Source organism: Camelina sativa, chromosome 20 (genome assembly GCF_000633955.1).
Source record: "Camelina sativa cultivar DH55 chromosome 20, Cs, whole genome shotgun sequence".
Classification (NCBI taxonomy): Eukaryota; Viridiplantae; Streptophyta; class Magnoliopsida; order Brassicales; family Brassicaceae; genus Camelina; species Camelina sativa.
This window is the reverse complement of record NC_025704.1, coordinates 16,187,289-16,211,889: the sequence shown is the minus strand read 5'-3', so window position 1 is coordinate 16,211,889 and position 24,601 is coordinate 16,187,289. Positions and strand designations below refer to the sequence as shown.

The 24,601-nt window shown below is 39.9% G+C and overlaps 5 protein-coding genes and 1 long non-coding RNA gene across 6 annotated transcripts; 2 read left to right on the top strand and 4 right to left on the bottom strand.

Moving 5' to 3' along the window:
- Nucleotides 40–3,644, bottom strand: LOC104772569. The gene is made up of 6 exons (XM_010497169.1): nucleotides 3,613–3,644; nucleotides 1,933–3,515; nucleotides 1,705–1,797; nucleotides 927–1,584; nucleotides 733–838; nucleotides 40–645 (listed from the first exon to the last, which is right to left on the bottom strand). The coding sequence occupies exons 1-6, from the start codon at nucleotides 3,642–3,644 to the stop codon at nucleotides 40–42; spliced, it is 3,078 nt and encodes a 1,025-aa protein (XP_010495471.1).
- LOC104770968 lies at nucleotides 8,822–12,798 on the bottom strand. The gene is made up of 2 exons (XM_010495442.2): nucleotides 10,377–12,798; nucleotides 8,822–10,255 (listed from the first exon to the last, which is right to left on the bottom strand). Exon 1 carries the CDS (start codon nucleotides 11,809–11,811, stop codon nucleotides 10,876–10,878), a length of 936 nt encoding a protein of 311 aa, XP_010493744.1. The 5' UTR covers nucleotides 11,812–12,798; the 3' UTR covers nucleotides 8,822–10,255; nucleotides 10,377–10,875.
- LOC109131413 lies at nucleotides 8,822–14,104 on the bottom strand. The gene is made up of 2 exons (XR_002037054.1): nucleotides 13,914–14,104; nucleotides 8,822–9,202 (listed from the first exon to the last, which is right to left on the bottom strand). It is a non-coding gene; the product is annotated as an uncharacterized LOC109131413 (long non-coding RNA).
- On the top strand, nucleotides 13,588–15,525 carry LOC104770969 (cytochrome P450 71A14-like). The gene is made up of 4 exons (XM_010495443.2): nucleotides 13,588–14,165; nucleotides 14,252–14,743; nucleotides 14,830–15,114; nucleotides 15,199–15,525. The coding sequence occupies exons 1-4, from the start codon at nucleotides 13,782–13,784 to the stop codon at nucleotides 15,523–15,525; spliced, it is 1,488 nt and encodes a 495-aa protein (XP_010493745.1). The 5' UTR covers nucleotides 13,588–13,781.
- LOC104770970 lies at nucleotides 16,085–21,143 on the bottom strand. The gene is made up of 2 exons (XM_010495444.2): nucleotides 18,721–21,143; nucleotides 16,085–18,599 (listed from the first exon to the last, which is right to left on the bottom strand). Exon 1 carries the CDS (start codon nucleotides 20,153–20,155, stop codon nucleotides 19,220–19,222), a length of 936 nt encoding a protein of 311 aa, XP_010493746.1. The 5' UTR covers nucleotides 20,156–21,143; the 3' UTR covers nucleotides 16,085–18,599; nucleotides 18,721–19,219.
- LOC104770971 (cytochrome P450 71A14-like) lies at nucleotides 21,932–23,869 on the top strand. The gene is made up of 4 exons (XM_010495445.2): nucleotides 21,932–22,509; nucleotides 22,596–23,087; nucleotides 23,174–23,458; nucleotides 23,543–23,869. The coding sequence occupies exons 1-4, from the start codon at nucleotides 22,126–22,128 to the stop codon at nucleotides 23,867–23,869; spliced, it is 1,488 nt and encodes a 495-aa protein (XP_010493747.1). The 5' UTR covers nucleotides 21,932–22,125.

Here is a 24,601-nt window from a genome sequence, read left to right as displayed (position 1 = left end):
ATATATATATATATATATATATATAAATGAATCAAGAATCTACTCTTGCACATATATGCCTTCACAATCAGATCTAGCATATTCAGCTTCATCCATTTCAGTATCCATGTCAACATCTACTGGCAATGGACCAATTATATCTGCATTTCCAGACTGAACATCTTCTTTACTATATCTTCTTGAAGCACCTCTCATAACAACAGACCAACTTGATCCATCTTCACTTGAATAAAATACTTGCTTTGCTTGAGATGCTAGAATATACGGATCCTTCTGAAAGCTTACTTGGCTCTGATTTAAGTTAACAAGTGTGAACCCATCTTCCACTTTAACTCCATTACCTTTTACTGCCCAGTTACATCTAAATATCGGCACATAGAACACATGGTAGTCCAACAATATGATGTCAGTAATTCTCCCATAATATGACACCAAATCAACTACTTGTGAAGTATCCTTAGCACTAGATCTACACATAGCCGTTGCCTCATAATAAACACCACTGTTCTGACTCTGCCTTTCAAGTGAGTATGTGTGAAAACGTTGTCCATTAACTTTATAACCAGTATAGGACCTTGCAGTACACCGTGGACCATATGCTAGCCATTTAACTATGTCTTCACGTCCATCAGAAGTAATAGATATCTGCAAAATTAAACAGACTCATCAAAATTATGAATCAGTCTAGTATAGATTTATAAACAGACTCATCAAATTCATAACTTTACTCACCTGTCCTTTTAACCAAGCTGCAAAATTCTTAGCATGCATAGACCATAAAAATGTTGCATCACGTCTGCACCTTGGATTTGAGTCTTGTAGATATTGTAAATGCATACTACCAAATCATAAATACGAAAAGAAACTATCAGCAGCATAATTTTGACCTTATAATTTATAAGGAATGAAATACACAAGGAACTTACTCCACATAATGATCAAAGGCAGCTGTATTTTGAATGACAGCAAGATGGGCTATATTCTTCTCCATTTCAGTAAGAGTGAATGAAGTTCCTGCTGATATTGGACGACCTTCTAATATAGAGCTGTTCACATACTCTACATTCCTCTCAGGTTTTTCTTCTACATTGGTTGTCTTTTTCAGAAACTCATTACAAAACAGCATGCTTTCTTCTGCAAGATATGACTCTGCTATACAACCCTCTGGTCTTGCAGGATTTCTTACAAAATCTTTTAGAACTTTCATATACCTCTCAAATGGGTACATCCACCTAAAATGCACAGGTCCTCCTAGTCTAGCTTCTCTTCCTAGATGAACAGTCAAGTGTACCATGATATCAAAGAAGGTTGGAGGGAAAAACCTTTCAAACATACAAAGCGTTTCTACAATTTCAGCTTCCAATACTGTAATAACCTCAATATCAATAACTCTCTGACACAAATGATTGAAGAATGCGCATAGCCGTAGTATTGCTGTTCTAGGACCTTTTGGTAACAATCCTCTAAGTGCAACCGGGAGAAGCTGTTGCATCAAGACATGATAATCATGTGATTTCAGACCTCCTACCTTACACTCTTCTACTGAAACTCCTCTTGAAATATTAGAACAGTATCCATCTGGACCTTTAAAATGAAATAGTCATTTGCAAAAAATCTTCTTCTCATTCTTGGACAAAGACCAAGGTGTAGCTGGAAGGTATGTTCTCTTTCCTTTTGTGGTAGGATGCAACTCTTTTCTTATACCAAGATGTTGAAGATCCTTACGAGCATTAAGACCATCCTTAGATTTTCCACAATGCAACAATGTGGATACAATGCTGTGAGTCACATTCTTTTCTATGTGCATTACATCCAAATTATGCCGTACTGGTAGATCCTCCCAATAAGGCAGAGTAAAGAAAATGGATCTTTTCTTCCACCTTGATAACTCATCTTCATCTACTTCTTCTTCCTCATCTTCATCGGATTCACTTTCATCATCATCACTGTCAAACACTAGTTCTTTATAGACAGTTCTCTTTCTCTTCATCCCAACCTTTTTCACATTTCCAAAATTATTTTGGAAGTTTTTCAGATTCTGATGAACTTCATGACCAGTTAAAATTCTTGACTTTCTCCTATGCTCAACTTTTCCATCAAACCAAGTCTTCTTTTCCCTATATTTGTGTGTTGGAGCTAAACATTTTCTATTATACATGTAGACATGTTTCCTGCTAAACTTCAACCACATACTATCAGTATTTTTCCCACACATAGGACATCCCATTTTACCTTTTACTTTACAACCAGCAAGGTTTCCATACGCAGGGAAATCACTAATGGTCCAGAGAAGCATTGCCTTTAGAGTAAATGTACTTTTACTAAAAGCATCATACGTTAGCTCTCCATTCTTCGACAGATGATTCAAATCCTCAATAAGAGGTTCTAGGTAGACATCAATATTATTACCTGATTGTTGTGGACTAGGAATCAATAATGTCAACATTATATTCTCCTTCTTCATACAAAGGTGAGGAGGCAAATTGTAGTTTACCAAAAGCACATGCCAGCTACTATAATTACTATTCTTCATGTTGAATGGATTAAATCCATTTATGGACAGCCGAGGCCGTATGTTCCTTTCTTCAGCTGCAAATGAAGGATACTTCTCATTCATCTGAGCCCATGTAACAGAATCTACTGGATGTCGAAGTTTTCCATCAGTGCTCTTGTTAGTGTAATGCCACCGTAAGTCCTTAGCCATGTCCTCTGATCTGAACATTCTCTTCAGCCTTGGTATAATTGGAAAATATCTTAATACTTTCTGTGGGACACCTTTCTTTACCTCATTAGTCCGCTTATTAGTCTTCCACCGTGAAGCATTACATTTGGGACATTTATCAAGCTTCTTTAACTTCTTTCTGAAGAGGCAGCAATCATTAACACATGCGTCGATCTTTTCATATCCCATATGAAAGCTCTTTAAAAATTTCTTGACATCATACAATGATGTGTGAAAGACATTACCATCTGGCAACATGCTTGGCAATGTCTGAAGCAGTTCATTGAAGCTCTTATCCGACCAGCCATTATGTGTCTTAATCCTAAACAAAGTCACAATAGCCGATAACTTGCTGTGGTTTGAACAGCTAGGGTATAGTGGGGTTTCAGCATCCCGGATCTTTGCAAGGAACTCATCCTCTTGTTGGTCCTCACCCTCTGCAATCTCACTTAAGTCGCCCACAGGTTGGTCAGCTAAGTCACCTCTAAAAGCCAACTCTTGATCAAAAAATTCAGCAGCTTTATATAACTCAAAAACTTCCTCATTCCACTGAGTTGGTTTACTTTGAAATTCATCTACTGACTTCACATCTCCATGATGATACCAATCACTATGCACCTTGTATGCCTCATCCATCCCTCTTATTACAAGATGCTCAACCACAACACTGTTTAACTGTCGTACTACATTACGACAGTCTTTACAAGGACATATTATCATTTCTATGTCACCTAAAGCCGCAGACACATCCCTTACAAATTTCCAAGCTCCACTTTTATAACCAGGATCAGCTCTTCAATGGATAATTAAAGAAAAAAATCATAACTAAAAGAACATCTTAAAGTATCCAAACCCAAAATAAAACCTAATTATGAAATATAATTCCTTACCTGCATAGATGCACCCATGCCTTGTCCAACATTATATGCTATAATATAAATTTTAACCTTTATATATAAAATAAAGATACATATTATACATAGCTCACATTATGCAACAATTCAGACAATTCATGACATGTATTCAAACCATAACCAACATTAAAACTGTATAAAACTGTTTCGTATTAGTGAATCAGTCAATACTGCACTAATTCAGACACATACAGATGCTATTAAACCAATATCAAACTGTGTAAAATCTCACTAATCTAATCACTATATTTATACGAATCATACTCAAAGGACAAAACATAGCAATCACCTTATTTTGGTTGAGTGATACTAACCTGTTGTGTGAGTACAGAGAAATGAGAAGCTTCTGTTCCCCAACATTGCAATCACCAACACTTGGGAAAAAAGAAATAATCGTTCAGTTTATGAAGGATACAAAACTAAATTTATGAAGGCGCAAATACTCAAATCCGAAAGCTAAGTTTGAGTCAAATCTGTAAATAATCGAACCCTAACAAAACAGATGGATTCGAAACTCCACATTCTCAAAATCAAGTATCAATCTGTAAATAATCGAACCCTAACAAAACGGATGGATTCGTGTGAAGACTAAACTAGATAAATCTGACCTAAACTTATCGAAATCACACATAAGCTGTTTGAAATCACAAAATAATCAAAACAGATAACAAAATTAGGAGGAAGAAGAAAGACATGCCTTCGATTCGAGCTCTCAATTGCGATGGATATGGAGATTTAGGGCGAAATTGGGGCTTTTCACAAACGGCAAAATTGGGGCTTTTCACAAACGGCGATAAAATTGAAGATTTGATAGAGATTTAAGATAAGAAATTGAGCACACACAGAGAATTTAGAAGAAGAAATCGAGTGTAGCGAGCTTAGGTTGTAACGAGAGAGAGAGAGAGAGTGTGTCGAGTTTTTGGTTTTTTTTTTATTAGGCGATTAAGTGAATAATTTCACTAAGTATTGGCGGACAAAAGTCACTTTTGTTTCCCGCTACATAATTTTCCTATCATAGCGTTAATAAGATGCTATTAAAAAGTAACCGAAAAAAAATCTCATTTTTCATAGCAGTGACGGAAAATGAGCTATATCCGTCTGCTATCAATGTGCATATTTGTTGTAGTGAAAAATTGATGAAAAACAAATAGAACAAAAAAATGAATGCCCATTCTGAATCTTCCTTCCAATTGAAGCAAACTTCAGCCGCGGTGCATCTTCAACAGCCATGGGCCCTAATGATACGTGCCAATCTCTAGTTGAACTAACTGCCAAGCTTTTTCCTCGGCTTCCGCCAAAGCCTAACATCTTAAAGGCGTTTATTCCCACATTTTGAAAGCCTAACATCTTAAAGGTGTTTATTCCCACATTTTGAAAGACTTATGTCATTTCTTGCTTTCTATATATACCGCAATATCCAGGAAAATGATGAGGCATATACCCTATTAGGTATACGTCATAATAGATAATCCATATTTTCATAAAGAGAACATATTGAAAAAATTCCTTGTTTTATAGGAATTTGAGATAGTGCCCTGGTTTGGCGTACTGGTACACATTCAAACATTGCATGATTAGTTGATTTCTCGGTATCCTCACAACTGCCACCCCGGATCATAATCTATACCCCTTTTGTTGTTTGATGTGATCGATATACAACCTTGTCACATGAATGGTTTTGTTTATAGTATAAAACACATTCAGGAAATAACAAATTAAGTGAATTATATATATATATATATATATATATATATTTTTTTTTTTGTTTTTCTTTCTTTTTGATTCATGCTAAATGTGGGAGTCAGATCCCACACACGATAATCTTAGTGGTTAGAAATGTGTCGGATCTCAACAACAAGTTTGTAGTAGAAATTATGTATTACTAAGCTTCTTGCTTCGAAATCGTGTATCCTTTTTGGGATTACAAACCCCTATATTTACATTAAAATACATAATAAATTTAGAGATTAAACACAATTATTTTCTATAAATATGTATGTTTAGATCCTTGCATTTACTTCGTAACGTTGAATCTCTAAGTTAAACCAAATTTTCTTTCGAGCTGCAAATCCCGTTGCTTGACCCCAGACTCCTCAGAGCTCTCCTTGACTCCCGAGCTGGGCCACGTTGGCCCGGAGCTCTTTGACTTCCCCTTAATGCTAGTGACATGTGTCCTAAAGTCGGACTCGGACCTAATGTTAACGCTCTGGGTCTTTGACCGAGAATCCGAGTCCACTGGGAATAGTTACATACGTGTGGTAATTGTAAAAAGGTAGGACATAACAGTTATGTGTAATAATTGTAAGAAGGTAGGACATAACAGTACTACTCGCAAAAATGAACCTTTCGTTAATCAAGGACCATCACGAAAACTTGGAAGGCCTCCTAAGTGTTCTTATTCCTCTATAACATGTTGTGTATGAGAACCTTTCATAAGAGATTTTTTTTTGTTTTACATGTAAACTGCTCTAATATGACAGGATATTGAAGGCATCAACCCATATCGACCAAGAAAGCGTATTACTAGTCAATCATAGCCCTCAATTCCACCATCTACACCTAATCAATCTCAGATCATTAAAGTGTATACGTTGGTTAACAAGGCATAGTAAAACGAGCTTGAAGATTTTGGGGTATCAAAAAGCTTATCGTAATTTAATTAGAGAATTTTTATGGAATTTTCCTTAATATATGAACCGCCGCCGTTATGGGGAGAAAAGATTGTAATATCTTCGCATTGTTACCGAAAAAAGGTAATTTCTCTACTTCATAATTGATATTGTTAGCTTGTGCAATGTGTTAGGACGCGAGAAGCCAAGCCAAAATGCAGTTTTTCATATAGCCAAGCTTTTTTTTTTTTGAAAATATGTGAATTTCATTAAACATAATGTTTGCTGAAGTTACAAAAGCGGGATACAAGCATCGTCCCTTGCTCAAAAAAAATAAAAACAAGGAAGAAGCAGATAAAGTCAGAATATGAGTAGGAGCCTAGTCATATTTTAGCCAAACAAGTAGAAGGTCTTTGAAGTTTCGCCTTTTTTGCTTTGCCAAGAGGGCGTCACGGATTTGCCTATCAAGTCGTTTGAAAAGAAGAGGGCCATCCATGGATACATTATTGTGATAGCAGTTGTTGCGCTCTGACCAGATTGCATAAATAGTTGCTTGGGCAGCTAATCGGCGCAGACTCCTTGGTGCAGTGTTGTCTTTAAGGTCCAACCAAGCTGAAAAGGCATCCCATGTGTGGAAGGAGAATGGCATATATCCTAGGCGACAGGTGACTGCAGACCATAGATCCTCACTGAGCTTACATCGCAGGAACAGGTGCTCTCGAGTCTCAGGGAGAAGTCCACAAATGCAACAACTGGGATCAATTTGAAGTCCCCAGCGTAGCAGGCGCGTCCTTATGGGGAGTCTATCTTGATGCATCAGCCAAAACAGGAAAGCATGATAAGGGATTGCTCCCTTGAACCAAACCTGAGCAGTCCAAATAGGTGTGTTTGCACGTGGCCTCAAAACCTGAGCATGGGACTCTAAAGAGGAACGAATTCCCTTCCATTTTGGAGACTGAGATATATTTTCTCTGGCGACTCCAAATATCATTAACAATAGCTTGAACTGCACCACGGGAAGGAGGATCTTCATAGAATTGACCAAGGATAAAGCTATCCCAAGCTTTCTTGTTCTTTTCAATGACGGAGTTCGGAATTGTCAAACAGGCTTCACCGAAGTCAAGTGTGAATGGGGTACCCTTCTTCTCCAGTTTGATTTGGTTACCATTGACGAGGTTCTTCCAAGGAGAATCGGCCCCTTGCACGCTTTGCTTGATAGGTGGAAGGAGAAGCGTTGTGGTCCCTACAGCCGGCGGCAAACCAGGGGGTGGGGTTCCGCTAGTCGGCTCGTGACTGGTGCCAGTGGTTGTCGCCAACAGGTTGACTACCGGAATTGGAGCAGTAGGGGTAGGGTTTTCGGTAGCCAATGCCGCCGCCGCAGGAGGCGCGGTGGGTACAGATTCTACTGAGTTAGCCGATGTCTTTGTTGGACTCAGGTAACTTCTCAGATCTAGAAAGAGAGGAAGAGCAGCCAGCTGATTTCGACGAATCAGGCGGTGCTATAGATGGGTTTGGTAAAAGAGAATTGACAGGTCCAGTAAGGAGACTGCGGGGAGGTGATTTGGGTTTCTTTTTAGCCATGGCGGCTGGAGGGAGCCAACGCCGAGATCGGCGAAGGTGAAAAGAAAACGAAATTGGTCGCGTAATTTGAGAGAAAAAAGAGGGGCGCGTGGGGCGCGTCCAAGAGTCATATAACCAAGCTTACGAGAGTGTTGGAGGCAAGTGTCTCATTTGGTGTCATATGGAGGATGCGATGAACATACTTTTTAACGATATGTGTCAATTTATAATGATCACCCACTGTATTACTTGATAGCTTTGTGTTCGCTTCTTCTTTAATTAGAATTCATATTATATAAACATATGAAAATGCAAGGTTGCATTCTATTTCATGTGCATGAATTTCTCCATATGACATCTAACGAAACACTTGTCTCTAACTCTCTCATAAACTAACAACTCACGAGTAAGGTGGCAACAAATATTCTCTGCAGACCAGCACATATGGGTGATGTGAACCAATGCAAATGTGTTTCTTTTAATGTATTCGACGCGTTCAAAACCAAGAACTATTATTAAAATAAATAAATGCTATTTTGGAAATTGTGGAAAATGTTCTATAACCTGGAAACCTGTTTTAGATTTTTCAAACATTTTGAGTTCGTCAATAAATTTTAATAAATGACATTATAAACGGTTAATCTCAATAAAATTAAAGATAATTTAATTAAACACTATTTTAAAGATATACATAACTTAATCTAAAACACCTCTTAAAGACTTGAAAGTTTTTAATAGTTTTTGAATTATAGTTTTTGGTTTTTGGATTTTAGATTTTGGTTTATGGTATGAGACTAGCTTAGATGAACCAGGCTATGTCATAAGACTCATGACTGTCCATTTCACTCCCTTACGATCGGATGACGCAACATCGACAACTGTTTACCACATACTCATATGATTATATGATTTGAACTTATTATAATCATCTTGATCAAAAAATAATTTTTATTTTGTTTTGAATAGCAATAAAATTAAATGAAGTACGAAAATTTTGGTTGAATACATATCAAACATTAAAACCTCACAAACATGATTTACAAATAGCATGTCCTATATATACATATATTTAAATTCAATTGTTGAACAAGAACATATTATCCAAAGATTTAAACTCTTTTAAATCCATAGTTGAAAAATACCTTGTTATTGTCTAACTCATGGTGGAACAAACACCTGGTGGTAGTTAAAAGAGTTTTGTTTTATTCATTGTAACAAAAATATATCAACGAGTGAGAGATTTGATTTTAGTTTCAAAGTACAGAATGGAAATGATAATCATCTCTCTTTCCCTAACAACAATCCTAGCACTTCTTCTCCTAAACCGACTACTCAAACGACCCGCTACCAAACCCAACCTACCACCTTCTCCATGGCGACTTCCCGTGATTGGTAACCTCCACCAGCTAAGCCTCCACCAGCTAAGCCTCCACCCTCACCGTTCTCTTCGTTCCCTAAGCTTCCGATACGGCCCACTCATGCTCCTTCATTTCGGCCGCGTCCCAATCCTTTGTGCATTCGGGACCTTAGGGACAAGAGTCAAAATTGTTGCGTTCCATTGTTTGAGCATCTTTCCAGTGTTGAAGAATTCAAGAACAGCCTCAACCACTGATTTCCCTACCGTGTCCCATTGTGACGTGAAAAATTCGACACAAAAGCCATCCAGGCCCGGAGCTTTGTTCTTCGGCAACGAGAAGACAACACTGCGAATTTCCTCAGGTGTTACATGGGTCAAAAGAGTTTGTATAGCGGCTGGAGAGCATGTTTGAGGAAGCAAATCAGAAATTTCTGAGACAGAGGCAGTAGTGAGTTGAGTCTGGTTGCCTAGGAGGTTTTCGTAGAAATCCACCACTAGAGACTGGATACCTTGCTTCGAGTCTACTACCTGATCATTGTTATCAAGGAAGAGGATAATTTCATTGAAACCCTGTCTAGTAATGATGGAGCGATGGAAGAATCTTGAGTTTGTATCCCCATCCTCCAACCAACAGATGCGTGATTTCTGTCTCAGGTAGGATTCCTCAGCTTTTGCAAGAAGGGACCAGGCTTTATGAGCCTCTTTCTCCTAGATGATCAAGTCAGTGGAAGGCAGCGGTAGGAGTTCATTTTGACAGTGAAGGAGTTGAAGGTACGCCTCTTGAGTCCTCTTCTCTATCCCTGAGTAGGTGGTCTTACTAAACTCCCTTATCACAGATTTAAGAGCTTTCAGTTTTTTGGCAATGACAAACATTTTGGTTCCATCGAAAGCTAATGCATCCCACCAAATCTTGATGAGAGGGGCGAAATCAGGGTGCTGATTCAACATAACCAGGAACTAGAATGGCTTTTTCCGCTGTGGTGCATGACTGTCGAGGGATAAGCAGCAGGGACTGTGATCTGAGAATGCAGGTTCCCCAAGTACAGCTAAAGAGGAGGGAAATCCAGTGATCCATTCATCATTGACAAGAATCCTATCCAGCTTTTTAGCGATTAGTCCAACAGTATGTTTGTTTGTCCATGTAAAAGTGTTACCACAGTAGGGGAGATCCGCTAATGAGGAGATACTTAGACATTGTTCGAGGGCACGCATACCTGAAGTAGTGAGGTTTGCATCTTGCGAGGAGTGCTCATGTGGAAACAACGTTTGATTGAAATCCCCTAGAACAGTCCAGGGAATAGCAGAGGTAGCAGATGCTGTGTCATCGATCTCCTCCCATAGTTCCTTCCTGGCAGAGGCACAAGTAGACGAGGCATAGACTATAGAGACAAGAATGTTGTGATAGACAAAAGACAGCTTAATCTGACAAGTGATCATCTGCAGAGATTTGCGGATAATGGTAACTTGAACAGAAGGGTGCCAGACAATCCATATCCTCCCAAGTTCTGAGAACTCATAGTTATTTACAAAATACCAACCTGGAAGTACGCTAGTTACTATAGCTTACGCGTTCAGGGGACTTACATGGGTTTCAAGAATCCCACCAAAAAGCGGCTGGTGTAGTTTCAGCCATTTCCGAATGCTTTTCCGCTTTACATGGTCATTAAGACCTCTTACATTCCAACAAAAAATATTCATAAATGGATATGGGGGTTAGAGGTTTATGGGACCTCCGGCCCTTTCCTTACGCAGCTTGTGCCTCTGCATCCGTTTGGACACGACCTTCAAAAAACGGTCCTCATCCACTTCTGGATTGTCATCGTCCTCAGATAGGTTGTTAGAGCTGTCAGATTTGATTTGAGAGGGATCATCAGCCGTTTCATCGTCCTTCGGTGATAGATGAGAGAACAGGTTATCCCTCAAGTCAATGCAAAGCTGCCTTTCATCAAGCCTCAAAGCAGTACGTGAGGGAGAATGTCCTACCACTGAGGGGGCTGGGAGGGTGACATGATGTCTGTTCCCCGTACTTGAGGTAGCATTGGTTGCCGCAAGGAAGTTTGTACCCGTAGATACAGCAGAGTCCAGCGGAGAGGATGCTATAATAAGTGGTTGAGTAGATTGTGGTGAGGGGAGTGCCTGGTTTTGTCCTTGTGCAGGTGCAGGAGGATTTGTACCAACGATAGGTAGTTGGCTAGCAATAGATTGTTTCTCCTGTCGCTTGTCTTTCTTCACCCTAGGACAGTCTGCAGTGAGATGTTTGACTGAGCCACAGGTGGTGCATGTAGCAGGCGCTTTGGAGCAGCGAGATACAGTATGGCCCACCTGTTTGCAATGGTTACAGAGAGAGGGCAACCAGGGACTAGAAACTTGTATCCGTTTTATCAGCCCGGATTCGAAATGAGCATTTACTGCCTCTGGGAGTGGTATCCTCGGATCGATGACAGTATAGACCTTGGCTACTTCAACGTTGATCAGATTCTCAGTATGCGGGTAGAGGCAAACAGGGTGCCCGACGAGTCCTGCTATGTGCTCAAGGCCCTCACGATTGAAAAATTGCAAAGGGACACCCACAAATTCAAGCCATACCGGGACCATGGACAGCTCTGGTTTTGTTGTTTGGACTTCTGGAGACCATTTGGCTACAAACATTGATTGACTGTCAATTTGCCAAAGGCTTTGGCTCAGAATTCGTCAGCGGGTATTTAGGCATAGGACTCTAAAGAGGAACTAATTCCCTTCCATTTTGGAGACTGAGATATATTTTCTCTGGCGACTCCAAATATCATTAACAATAGCTTGAACTGCACCACGGGAAGGAGGATCTTCATAGAATTGACCAAGGATAAAGCTATCCCAAGCTTTCTTTTTCTTTTCAATGACGGAGTTCGGAATTGTCACACAGGCTTCACCGGAGTCAAGGATGAATGGGGTACCCTTCTTCTCCAGTTTGATTTGGTTACCATTGACGAGGTTCTTCCAAGGAGAATCGGCCCCTTGCACGCTTTGCTTGACAGGTGGAAGGGGAATCGTTGTGGTCGCTACAGCCGGTGGTAAACCAGGGGGTGGGGTTCCGCTAGTCGGTTCGTGACTGGTGCCAGTGGTTGTCGCCAACAGGTTGACTACCGGAATTGGAGCAGTAGGGGTAGGATTTTCGGTAGCCAATGCCGCCACCGCAGGAGGCGCGCTGGGTACAGATTCTACTGAGTTAGCCGATGTCTTTGTTGGACTCAGGTAACTTCTCAGATCTAGAAAGAGAGGAAGAGCAGCCAGCTGATTTCGACGAATCAGGCGGTACTATAGATGGGTTTGGTAAAAGAGAATTGACAGGTCCAGTAGGGAGACTGCGGGGAGGTGTTTTGGATTTCTTTTTAGCCATAGCGGCTGGAGGGAGCCAATGCCGAGATCGGCGAAGGTGAAGGAGAACGAAATTGGTCGCGTAATTTGAGAGAAAAAAGAGGGGCGCGTGGGGCGCGTCCAAGAGTCATATAACCAAGCTTACGAGAGTGTTGGAGGCAAGTGTCTCATTTGGTGTCATATGGAGGATGCGATGAACATACTTTTTAACGATATGTGTCAATTTATAATGATCACCCACTGTATTACTTGATAGCTTTGTGTTCGCTTCTTCTTTAATTAGAATTCATATTATATAAACATATGAAAATGCAAGGTTGCATTCTATTTCATGTGCATGAATTTCTCCATATGACATCTAACGAAACACTTGTCTCTAACTCTCTCATAAACTAACAACTCACGAGTAAGGTGGCAACAAATATTCTCTGCAGACCAGCACATATGGGTGATGTGAACCAATGCAAATGTGTTTCTTTTAATGTATTCGACGCGTTCAAAACCAAGAACTATTATTAAAAAAAATAAATGCTATTTTGGAAATTGTGGAAAATGTTCTATAACCTGGAAACCTGTTTTAGATTTTTCAAACATTTTGAGTTCGTCAATAAATTTTAATAAATGACATTATAAACGGTTAATCTCAATAAAATTAAAGATAATTTAATTAAACACTATTTTAAAGATATACATAACTTAATCTGAAACACCTCTTAAAGACTTGAAAGTTTTTAATAGTTTTTGAATTATAGTTTTTGGTTTTTGGATTTTAGATTTTGGTTTATGGTATGAGACTAGCTTAGATGAACCAGGCTATGTCATAAGACTCATGACTGTCCATTTCACTCCCTTACGATCGGATGACGCAACATCGACAACTGTTTACCACATACTCATATGATTATATGATTTGAACTTATTATAATCATCTTGATCAAAAAATAATTTTTATTTTGTTTTGAATAGCAATAAAATTAAATGAAGTACGAAAATTTTGGTTGAATACATATCAAACATTAAAACCTCACAAACATGATTTACAAATAGCATGTCCTATATATACATATATTTAAATTCAATTGTTGAACAAGAACATATTATCCAAAGATTTAAACTCTTTTAAATCCATAGTTGAAAAATACCTTGTTATTGTCTAACTCATGGTGGAACAAACACCTGGTGGTAGTTAAAAGAGTTTTGTTTTATTCATTGTAACAAAAATATATCAACGAGTGAGAGATTTGATTTTAGTTTCAAAGTACAGAATGGAAATGATAATCATCTCTCTTTCCCTAACAACAATCCTAGCACTTCTTCTCCTAAACCGACTACTCAAACGACCCGCTACCAAACCCAACCTACCACCTTCTCCATGGCGACTTCCCGTGATTGGTAACCTCCACCAGCTAAGCCTCCACCCTCACCGTTCTCTTCGTTCCCTAAGCTTCCGATACGGCCCACTCATGCTCCTTCATTTCGGCCGCGTCCCAGTCCTCGTACTTTCCTCCTCTGATGTAGCTCATGACCTCATGAAAACGCACGATTTTAAGTTAGCAAACCGCCCGCAGTTAAAAGTGGTCGAAAATATTCTGAACGGCGGGCGAGACGTGGCTTTTTCCCCTTACGGTGAATATTGGAGGCATATTAAGGTACTTTGTGCAAAGTTAAAATATATATTGAGAGTAACATATTTTAATTAACTGATGAAAATATTAAATAATGTTTTGTGAGGAAGAGTGTATGCGTCATCCACCTACTAAGTAAAAAAATGGTACAATCCTTTGAAAAAGTAAGAGAAGAAGAGATAAGTCTAATGATGGAGAGGGTAGCGAAAGCGAGTTCTAGTACTTCACCGCTAAATCTAAGCGAACTTCTTATCACACTGACAAGCGATGTGACAAGTAAAGTTTCCTTGGGAAGAAAACATAGCAAAGAGGAAAGCATAAGCGATTTCAAGAATCAAGTGAGGACAATCATGGAGCTTGTAGGTGGGTTTCCAGTTGGTGAATATATTCCTTGTTTGGCCTGGATCGATAAAATCCGTGGTCTTGATGATAAAGTGAAGCAAGTGAATGAAAAATTTGGAGGTCTTATGGACAAAGTGGTGCAAGAGCATGTAGAAGCCGATAAACCAACACATGATTTAGTTGATATAATGCTATCCTTAGAAACACAGAACAAAAATGGAATAGAAGTCCGACGAAGCGACATTAAATTCATAATCTTGGTAACATGTTATATATATGCCATGAATATATAGGAATAGCTTTCTAATTTATTTGGTTGGAAAAATGAACTTTTTCATTCCTCCAGGATATGTTTTTAGGAGGAACGGCGACAACTTACGCACTACTAGAATGGATAATGACAGAGCTTATTAGACATCCGGAATGCATGAAGAAACTCCAAGAGGAGATTCGCGGTGAGGCAACGACGTTTAAACTATATAGATCACAAGAAGATGTTGAGGATATGAAGTACTTGAAAGCAGTGATTAAGGAGGTTCTTCGGTTGCATCCGCCTTTACCATTACTAGTTCCGAGACTACTCACTGAAGATGTCAAATTAAGAGGATGTGACATAGCTGCAGGCACACAGGTGGTTGTTTTATTTTTCTTTTGCTTTAAGTCATTAAATCATGAATACGCATCTAAAAGACTACTGGAGGACATTATTATATAGGTAATAGTCAATGCATGGGCTATTCAACGAGACACTGTGACCTGGGGGATAGATGCAGAAGAGTTTAGGCCAGAGAGGCACTTAAACTCATCTTTGGATTTTCGGGGAACAAGCTTCGAACTCATTCCATTTGGATCTGGAAGAAGGATGTGTCCTGGGATCGGATTTGCGCTGGCTTTGGTCGAGGTGACACTAGCTAACCTTGTGAACCGATTCAACTGGAGGATGGATGTCCGATTCTCCGGGGATGAATATGATCTAGCGGAAACAACAGGACTCGATGTTTGCCGCAAGTTTCCTCTTATTGTATTTCCATCTCCGGCTTAGGTGTTGACTGGTTCTCCCGCTACCTCCCGTAAACGCTACGTTTGTAGGTGGTAGCGGTTGCTAGCGATTGGAACCAATCACACAAACCGCTCCCAATCGTTCCTAATCGCTTTCAACCGCTCCAAACCACTGAATTCCAAAAGCTGCTTCCCGCAAACGTTTACGGTTGGATTTTTTTTTTTGATAAAAAACTTTAAAAAAATCAATGATAATGAATTTTTTTTTGTTATATCTTCTATCTAACTATTTTACTCATTAAGGATGGGAGAAAATGAAGTATGGATACGATTGCAGAGATTATAAAATAAACAATTAAAAGAAAATAATATTCCAATTAACAATAACCCAGAAAATTTCATGTAAATTTAACGGCACATCTCACATAATTTCAAAAAATCTAAATAAATATAATATTTCATCAGAAATTTAAGAAAATAAGATTATTTGTGAAAAATATTAAAACAAATCACCAGTGACTCTTCTCAACTCTCACTTGATCATTATAGGTTAACCACCTTTGATATGTTTTAGGTGGATGTTTTATTTAGTTTGATTCTTTAAGTTACATCACTATAATGCCTACTAAATTAAATAATATACGTTTAATAACCGTTATGGTAATGGATTAATGTGTCAATTAAATTCTTATAAGCGAAACATTTTTTCCAACTTTGTTATGAGGTAGATATGGAGGGATTTTGCTTGCGGTGATCTGGCTTGTCTGAGGTTCCAACCTGTTTTAGTGGTTGCAGAGGCGACTGATCCGTGCAAAGGAATACAAGTTTGGGCTGGTCCAGAGTCTCCCATGAAATCAATTAAAGGACCAAAAGGAGTCCAATGATCGTACCAAAAGTTTAGGTGACAACCATTCCCCAAATTTGCTTTCATAAATTGAGAAGTGATATGTCGAAGCTTAAGCATAGATTTCAAGGTCCCGGAACTATGCTTCTTGATGTCAAGCTTCCAAAAACATCCATCTTTTATTTTGTTGTTTTTCAGCCAGAGAGCCCATAGGGAGTCCCTTGCAGCCAACAACCGCCATGTAAGCTTGAGTATCAATGTTTTGTTCCAGTGGGAAAGGCATCTGAAGCCTAGACCACCTTCTGCTTTGGGGAGACAAAGATCTCGCCATGCCACTTTTGCTATGCCTTTCTTGGTTACATCACCACTCCAGAGGAAATTGGCGCAAAGAGTTTCAATTTTCTTGATGCATCCCTTTGGCAAAATAAAAGCTGACATCCAAAAATTTATTGTGCCATATATCACAGATGATATGAGTTGTTGCCTACCTGCATAGGATAAAGCACGCGACGACCAAGAGGAGAACCGATTGGTTAAGTTCTGAAGGAGGGGTCTATACTCTACTAATCTTAGCTTCCGGTGTATGAGGGGGAGACCAAGATATCTTATTGGGAGTGAACCAATATTGAAGCCAAGAGAAGCCATCTGTGTGGCTTCAATTTGGGTCACTCCTGCTAAGAACAGTTCAGTTTTGGACAATAGTGGGGCCCGAGATACGTGAGAACTCTTGAAGAACTGCCGCTATATGGGTTAGAAAATTTGTCTTGTCATCAAAGAACACCATGATGTTGTCTGCAAATGTCAAATGAGATACAAGGGGACACAAAGCAGAAGGATGAGGACCAATCTTGTTTGCGCTGAAGTGTTGCGTTAGTAGCTGAGAGAACACCTCCATCGCTAGAACGAATAGGTAAAGCGAGAGACGATCGCCTTGGCGCAGTCCTCTTGCTCCTCGAAAGTACCCGCACAATTCACCATTTATGGAGGCTGAAAAACTCGTTGTAGATATACATTGATCGATCAGGGAGATGAACCTAGCGGGGAACCCCATTGCTGTAAGAGTGTTGATTAGGAAACCCCAGTGGACTGAATCAAAGGCCTTCATAATGTCTATTTTTAGCATGCCTCTTGGAGGTATGTTCTTTTGATTGAAACCCTGGACCAGCTCAGTTGCAAGCAGTACATTCTCAACCAGCAGTCTTCCTTGAATGAAAGCAGATTGGGAGTTTGAGATGAGATCAGGTAGTACCTTCTTCAAGCGATTGGCCAGTAGCTTAGAGGCAATTTTGTAGAGGGTGTTACAGCAAGCAATAGGTCGAAACTGAGTAATCCTTTGTGCATTCGGGACCTTAGGGACAAGAGTCAAAATTGTTGCGTTCCATTGTTTGAGCATCTTTCCAGTGTTGAAGAATTCAAGAACAGCCTCAACCACTGATTTCCCTACCGTGTCCCATTGTGACGTGAAAAATTCGACACAAAAGCCATCCAGGCCCGGAGCTTTGTTCTTCGGCAACGAGAAGACAACACTGCGAATTTCCTCAGGTGTTACATGGGTCAAAAGAGTTTGTATAGCGGCTGGAGAGCATGTTTGAGGAAGCAAATCAGAAATTTCTGAGACAGAGGCAGTAGTGAGTTGAGTCTGGTTGCCTAGGAGGTTTTCGTAGAAATCCACCACTAGAGACTGGATACCTTGCTTCGAGTCTACTACCTGATCATTGTTATCAAGGAAGAGGATAATTTCATTGAAACCCTGTCTAGTAATGATGGAGCGATGGAAGAATCTTGAGTTTGTATCCCCATCCTCCAACCAACAGATGCGTGATTTCTGTCTCAGGTAGGATTCCTCAGCTTTTGCAAGAAGGGACCAGGCTTTATGAGCCTCTTTCTCCTAGATGATCAAGTCAGTGGAAGGCAGCGGTAGGAGTTCATTTTGACAGTGAAGGAGTTGAAGGTACGCCTCTTGAGTCCTCTTCTCTATCCCTGAGTAGGTGGTCTTACTAAACTCCCTTATCACAGATTTAAGAGCTTTCAGTTTTTTGGCAATGACAAACATTTTGGTTCCATCGAAAGCTAATGCATCCCACCAAATCTTGATGAGAGGGGCGAAATCAGGGTGCTGATTCAACATAACCAGGAACTAGAATGGCTTTTTCCGCTGTGGTGCATGACTGTCGAGGGATAAGCAGCAGGGACTGTGATCTGAGAATGCAGGTTCCCCAAGTACAGCTAAAGAGGAGGGAAATCCAGTGATCCATTCATCATTGACAAGAATCCTATCCAGCTTTTTAGCGATTAGTCCAACAGTATGTTTGTTTGTCCATGTAAAAGTGTTACCACAGTAGGGGAGATCCGCTAATGAGGAGATACTTAGACATTGTTCGAGGGCACGCATACCTGAAGTAGTGAGGTTTGCATCTTGCGAGGAGTGCTCATGTGGAAACAACGTTTGATTGAAATCCCCTAGAACAGTCCAGGGAATAGCAGAGGTAGCAGATGCTGTGTCATCGATCTCCTCCCATAGTTCCTTCCTGGCAGAGGCACAAGTAGACGAGGCATAGACTATAGAGACAAGAATGTTGTGATAGACAAAAGACAGCTTAATCTGACAAGTGATCATCTGCAGAGATTTGCGGATAATGGTAACTTGAACAGAAGGGTGCCAGACAATCCATATCCTCCCAAGTTCTGAGAACTCATAGTTATTTACAAAATACCAGCCTGGAAGTACGCTAGTTACTATAGCTTACGCGTTCAGGGGACTTACATGGGTTTCGAGAATCCCACCAAAAAGCGGCTGGTGTAGTTTCAGCCATTTTCGAATGCTTTTCCGCTTTACATGGTCATTAAGACCTCTTACATTCCAACAAAAAATATTCTTAAATGGATATGGGGGTTAGAGGTTTATGGGACCTCCGGCCCTTTCCTTATGCAGCTTGTGCCTCTGCATCCGTTTGGACACGACCTTCAAAAAACGGTCCTCATCCACTTCTGGATTGTCATCGTCCTCAGATAGGTTGTTAGAGCTGTCAGATTTGATTTGAGAGGGATCATCAGCCGTTTCATCGTCCTTCGGTGATAGATGAGAGAACAGGTTATCCCTCAAGTCAATGCAAAGCTGCCTTTCATCAAGCCTCAAAGCAGTACGTGAGGGAGAATGTCCTACCACTGAGGGGGCTGGGAGGGTGACATGATGTCTGTTCCCCGTACTTGAGGTAGCATTGGTTGCCGCAAGGAAGTTTGTACCCGTAGATACAGCAGAGTCCAGCGGAGAGGATGCTATAATAAGTGGTTGAGTAGATTGTGGTGAGGGGAGTGCCTGGTTTTGTCCTTGTGCAGGTGCAGGAGGATTTGTACCAACGATAGGTAGTTGGCTAGCAATAGATTGTTTCTCCTGTCGCTTGTCTTTCTTCACCCTAGGACAGTCTGCAGTGAGATGTTTGACTGAGCCACAGGTGGTGCATGTAGCAGGCGCTTTGGAGCAGCGAGATACAGTATGGCCCACCTGTTTGCAATGGTTACAGAGAGAGGGCAACCAGGGACTAGAAACTTGTATCCGTTTTATCAGCCCGGATTCGAAATGAGCATTTACTGCCTCTGGGAGTGGTATCCTCGGATCGATGACAGTATAGACCTTGGCTACTTCAACGTTGATCAGATTCTCAGTATGCGGGTAGAGGCAAACAGGGTGCCCGACGAGTCCTGCTATGTGCTCAAGGCCCTCACGATTGAAAAATTGCAAAGGGACACCCACAAATTCAAGCCATACCGGGACCATGGACAGCTCTGGTTTTGTTGTTTGGACTTCTGGAGACCATTTGGCTACAAACATTGATTGACTGTCAATTTGCCAAAGGCTTTGGCTCAGAATTCGTCAGCGGGTATTTAGGCATAGGACTCTAAAGAGGAACTAATTCCCTTCCATTTTGGAGACTGAGATATATTTTCTCTGGCGACTCCAAATATCATTAACAATAGCTTGAACTGCACCACGGGAAGGAGGATCTTCATAGAATTGACCAAGGATAAAGCTATCCCAAGCTTTCTTTTTCTTTTCAATGACGGAGTTCGGAATTGTCACACAGGCTTCACCGGAGTCAAGGGTGAATGGGGTACCCTTCTTCTCCAGTTTGATTTGGTTACCATTGACGAGGTTCTTCCAAGGAGAATCGGCCCCTTGCACGCTTTGCTTGACAGGTGGAAGGGGAATCGTTGTGGTCGCTACAGCCGGTGGTAAACCAGGGGGTGGGGTTCCGCTAGTCGGTTCGTGACTGGTGCCAGTGGTTGTCGCCAACAGGTTGACTACCGGAATTGGAGCAGTAGGGGTAGGATTTTCGGTAGCCAATGCCGCCACCGCAGGAGGCGCGCTGGGTACAGATTCTACTGAGTTAGCCGATGTCTTTGTTGGACTCAGGTAACTTCTCAGATCTAGAAAGAGAGGAAGAGCAGCCAGCTGATTTCGACGAATCAGGCGGTACTATAGATGGGTTTGGTAAAAGAGAATTGACAGGTCCAGTAGGGAGACTGCGGGGAGGTGTTTTGGATTTCTTTTTAGCCATAGCGGCTGGAGGGAGCCAATGCCGAGATCGGCGAAGGTGAAGGAGAACGAAATTGGTCGCGTAATTTGAGAGAAAAAAGAGGGGCGCGTGGGGCGCGTCCAAGAGTCATATAACCAAGCTTACGAGAGTGTTGGAGGCAAGTGTCTCATTTGGTGTCATATGGAGGATGCGATGAACATACTTTTTAACGATATGTGTCAATTTATAATGATCACCCACTGTATTACTTGATAGCTTTGTGTTCGCTTCTTCTTTAATTAGAATTCATATTATATAAACATATGAAAATGCAAGGTTGCATTCTATTTCATGTGCATGAATTTCTCCATATGACATCTAACGAAACACTTGTCTCTAACTCTCTCATAAACTAACAACTCACGAGTAAGGTGGCAACAAATATTCTCTGCAGACCAGCACATATGGGTGATGTGAACCAATGCAAATGTGTTTCTTTTAATGTATTCGACGCGTTCAAAACCAAGAACTATTATTAAAAAAAATAAATGCTATTTTGGAAATTGTGGAAAATGTTCTATAACCTGGAAACCTGTTTTAGATTTTTCAAACATTTTGAGTTCGTCAATAAATTTTAATAAATGACATTATAAACGGTTAATCTCAATAAAATTAAAGATAATTTAATTAAACACTATTTTAAAGATATACATAACTTAATCTGAAACACCTCTTAAAGACTTGAAAGTTTTTAATAGTTTTTGAATTATAGTTTTTGGTTTTTGGATTTTAGATTTTGGTTTATGGTATGAGACTAGCTTAGATGAACCAGGCTATGTCATAAGACTCATGACTGTCCATTTCACTCCCTTACGATCGGATGACGCAACATCGACAACTGTTTACCACATACTCATATGATTATATGATTTGAACTTATTATAATCATCTTGATCAAAAAATAATTTTTATTTTGTTTTGAATAGCAATAAAATTAAATGAAGTACGAAAATTTTGGTTGAATACATATCAAACATTAAAACCTCACAAACATGATTTACAAATAGCATGTCCTATATATACATATATTTAAATTCAATTGTTGAACAAGAACATATTATCCAAAGATTTAAACTCTTTTAAATCCATAGTTGAAAAATACCTTGTTATTGTCTAACTCATGGTGGAACAAACACCTGGTGGTAGTTAAAAGAGTTTTGTTTTATTCATTGTAACAAAAATATATCAACGAGTGAGAGATTTGATTTTAGTTTCAAAGTACAGAATGGAAATGATAATCATCTCTCTTTCCCTAACAACAATCCTAGCACTTCTTCTCCTAAACCGACTACTCAAACGACCCGCTACCAAACCCAACCTACCACCTTCTCCATGGCGACTTCCCGTGATTGGTAACCTCCACCAGCTAAGCCTCCACCCTCACCGTTCTCTTCGTTCCCTAAGCTTCCGATACGGCCCACTCATGCTCCTTCATTTCGGCCGCGTCCCAGTCCTCGTACTTTCCTCCTCTGATGTAGCTCATGACCTCATGAAAACGCACGATTTTAAGTTAGCAAACCGCCCGCAGTTAAAAGTGGTCGAAAATATTCTGAACGGCGGGCGAGACGTGGCTTTTTCCCCTTACGGTGAATATTGGAGGCATATTAAGGTACTTTGTGCAAAGTTAAAATATATATTGAGAGTAACATATTTTAATTAACTGATGAAAATATTAAATAATGTTTTGTGAGGAAGAGTGTATGCGTCATCCACCTACTAAGTAAAAAAATGGTACAATCCTTTGAAAAAGTAAGAGAAGAAGAGATAAGTCTAATGATGGAGAGGGTAGCGAAAGCGAGTTCTAGTACTTCACCGCTAAATCTAAGCGAACTTCTTATCACACTGACAAGCGATGTGACAAGTAAAGTTTCCTTGGGAAGAAAACATAGCAAAGAGGAAAGCATAAGCGATTTCAAGAATCAAGTGAGGACAATCATGGAGCTTGTAGGTGGGTTTCCAGTTGGTGAATATATTCCTTGTTTGGCCTGGATCGATAAAATCCGTGGTCTTGATGATAAAGTGAAGCAAGTGAATGAAAAATTTGGAGGTCTTATGGACAAAGTGGTGCAAGAGCATGTAGAAGCCGATAAACCAACACATGATTTAGTTGATATAATGCTATCCTTAGAAACACAGAACAAAAATGGAATAGAAGTCCGACGAAGCGACATTAAATTCATAATCTTGGTAACATGTTATATATATGCCATGAATATATAGGAATAGCTTTCTAATTTATTTGGTTGGAAAAATGAACTTTTTCATTCCTCCAGGATATGTTTTTAGGAGGAACGGCGACAACTTACGCACTACTAGAATGGATAATGACAGAGCTTATTAGACATCCGGAATGCATGAAGAAACTCCAAGAGGAGATTCGCGGTGAGGCAACGACGTTTAAACTATATAGATCACAAGAAGATGTTGAGGATATGAAGTACTTGAAAGCAGTGATTAAGGAGGTTCTTCGGTTGCATCCGCCTTTACCATTACTAGTTCCGAGACTACTCACTGAAGATGTCAAATTAAGAGGATGTGACATAGCTGCAGGCACACAGGTGGTTGTTTTATTTTTCTTTTGCTTTAAGTCATTAAATCATGAATACGCATCTAAAAGACTACTGGAGGACATTATTATATAGGTAATAGTCAATGCATGGGCTATTCAACGAGACACTGTGACCTGGGGGATAGATGCAGAAGAGTTTAGGCCAGAGAGGCACTTAAACTCATCTTTGGATTTTCGGGGAACAAGCTTCGAACTCATTCCATTTGGATCTGGAAGAAGGATGTGTCCTGGGATCGGATTTGCGCTGGCTTTGGTCGAGGTGACACTAGCTAACCTTGTGAACCGATTCAACTGGAGGATGGATGTCCGATTCTCCGGGGATGAATATGATCTAGCGGAAACGACAGGACTCGATGTTTGCCGCAAGTTTCCTCTTATTGTATTTCCATCTCCGGCTTAGGTGTTGACTGGTTCTCCCGCTACCTCCCGTAAACGCTACGTTTGTAGGTGGTAGCGGTTGCTAGCGATTGGAACCAATCACACAAACCGCTCCCAATCGTTCCTAATCGCTTTCAACCGCTCCAAACCACTGAATTCCAAAAGCTGCTTCCCGCAAACGTTTACGGTTGGATTTTTTTTTTTGATAAAAAACTTTAAAAAAATCAATGATAATGAATTTTTTTTTGTTATATCTTCTATCTAACTATTTTACTCATTAAGGATGGGAGAAAATGAAGTATGGATACGATTGCAGAGATTATAAAATAAACAATTAAAAGAAAATAATATTCCAATTAACAATAACCCAGAAAATTTCATGTAAATTTAACGGCACATCTCACATAATTTCAAAAAATCTAAATAAATATAATATTTCATCAGAAATTTAAGAAAATAAGATTATTTGTGAAAAATATTAAAACAAATCACCAGTGACTCTTCTCAACTCTCACTTGATCATTATAGGTTAACCACCTTTGATATGTTTTAGGTGGATGTTTTATTTAGTTTGATTCTTTAAGTTACATCACTATAATGCCTACTAAATTAAATAATATACGTTTAATAACCGTTATGGTAATGGATTAATGTGTCAATTAAATTCTTATAAGCGAAACATTTTTTCCAACTTTGTTATGAGGTAGATATGGAGGGATTTTGCTTGCGGTGATCTGGCTTGTCTGAGGTTCCA

Excerpts from the sequence above, each read along its gene's own strand:
- LOC104772569 (XM_010497169.1), bottom strand. The coding sequence starts at position 3,644 with ATGTTGGACAAGGCATGGGTGCATCTATGCAG. Across the intron at positions 1,798-1,932 it reads TGACAGTGATGATGATGAAA|AAAAGAATGTGACTCACAGC; the intron begins GTGAATCCGATG and ends TAATGCACATAG. Across the intron at positions 1,585-1,704 it reads TAAGGATCTTCAACATCTTG|GTCCAGATGGATACTGTTCT; the intron begins GTATAAGAAAAG and ends TTCATTTTAAAG.
- LOC104770968 (XM_010495442.2), bottom strand. The coding sequence starts at position 11,811 with ATGTTTGTAGCCAAATGGTCTCCAGAAGTCCAAACAACAAAACCAGAG.
- LOC104770969 (XM_010495443.2), top strand. The coding sequence starts at position 13,782 with ATGGAAATGATAATCATCTCTCTTTCCCTAACAACAATCCTAGCACTT. Across the intron at positions 14,744-14,829 it reads ACATTAAATTCATAATCTTG|GATATGTTTTTAGGAGGAAC; the intron begins GTAACATGTTAT and ends TCATTCCTCCAG. Across the intron at positions 15,115-15,198 it reads ACATAGCTGCAGGCACACAG|GTAATAGTCAATGCATGGGC; the intron begins GTGGTTGTTTTA and ends ATTATTATATAG.
- LOC104770970 (XM_010495444.2), bottom strand. The coding sequence starts at position 20,155 with ATGTTTGTAGCCAAATGGTCTCCAGAAGTCCAAACAACAAAACCAGAG.
- LOC104770971 (XM_010495445.2), top strand. The coding sequence starts at position 22,126 with ATGGAAATGATAATCATCTCTCTTTCCCTAACAACAATCCTAGCACTT. Across the intron at positions 22,510-22,595 it reads AATATTGGAGGCATATTAAG|AGTGTATGCGTCATCCACCT; the intron begins GTACTTTGTGCA and ends TTTGTGAGGAAG. Across the intron at positions 23,459-23,542 it reads ACATAGCTGCAGGCACACAG|GTAATAGTCAATGCATGGGC; the intron begins GTGGTTGTTTTA and ends ATTATTATATAG.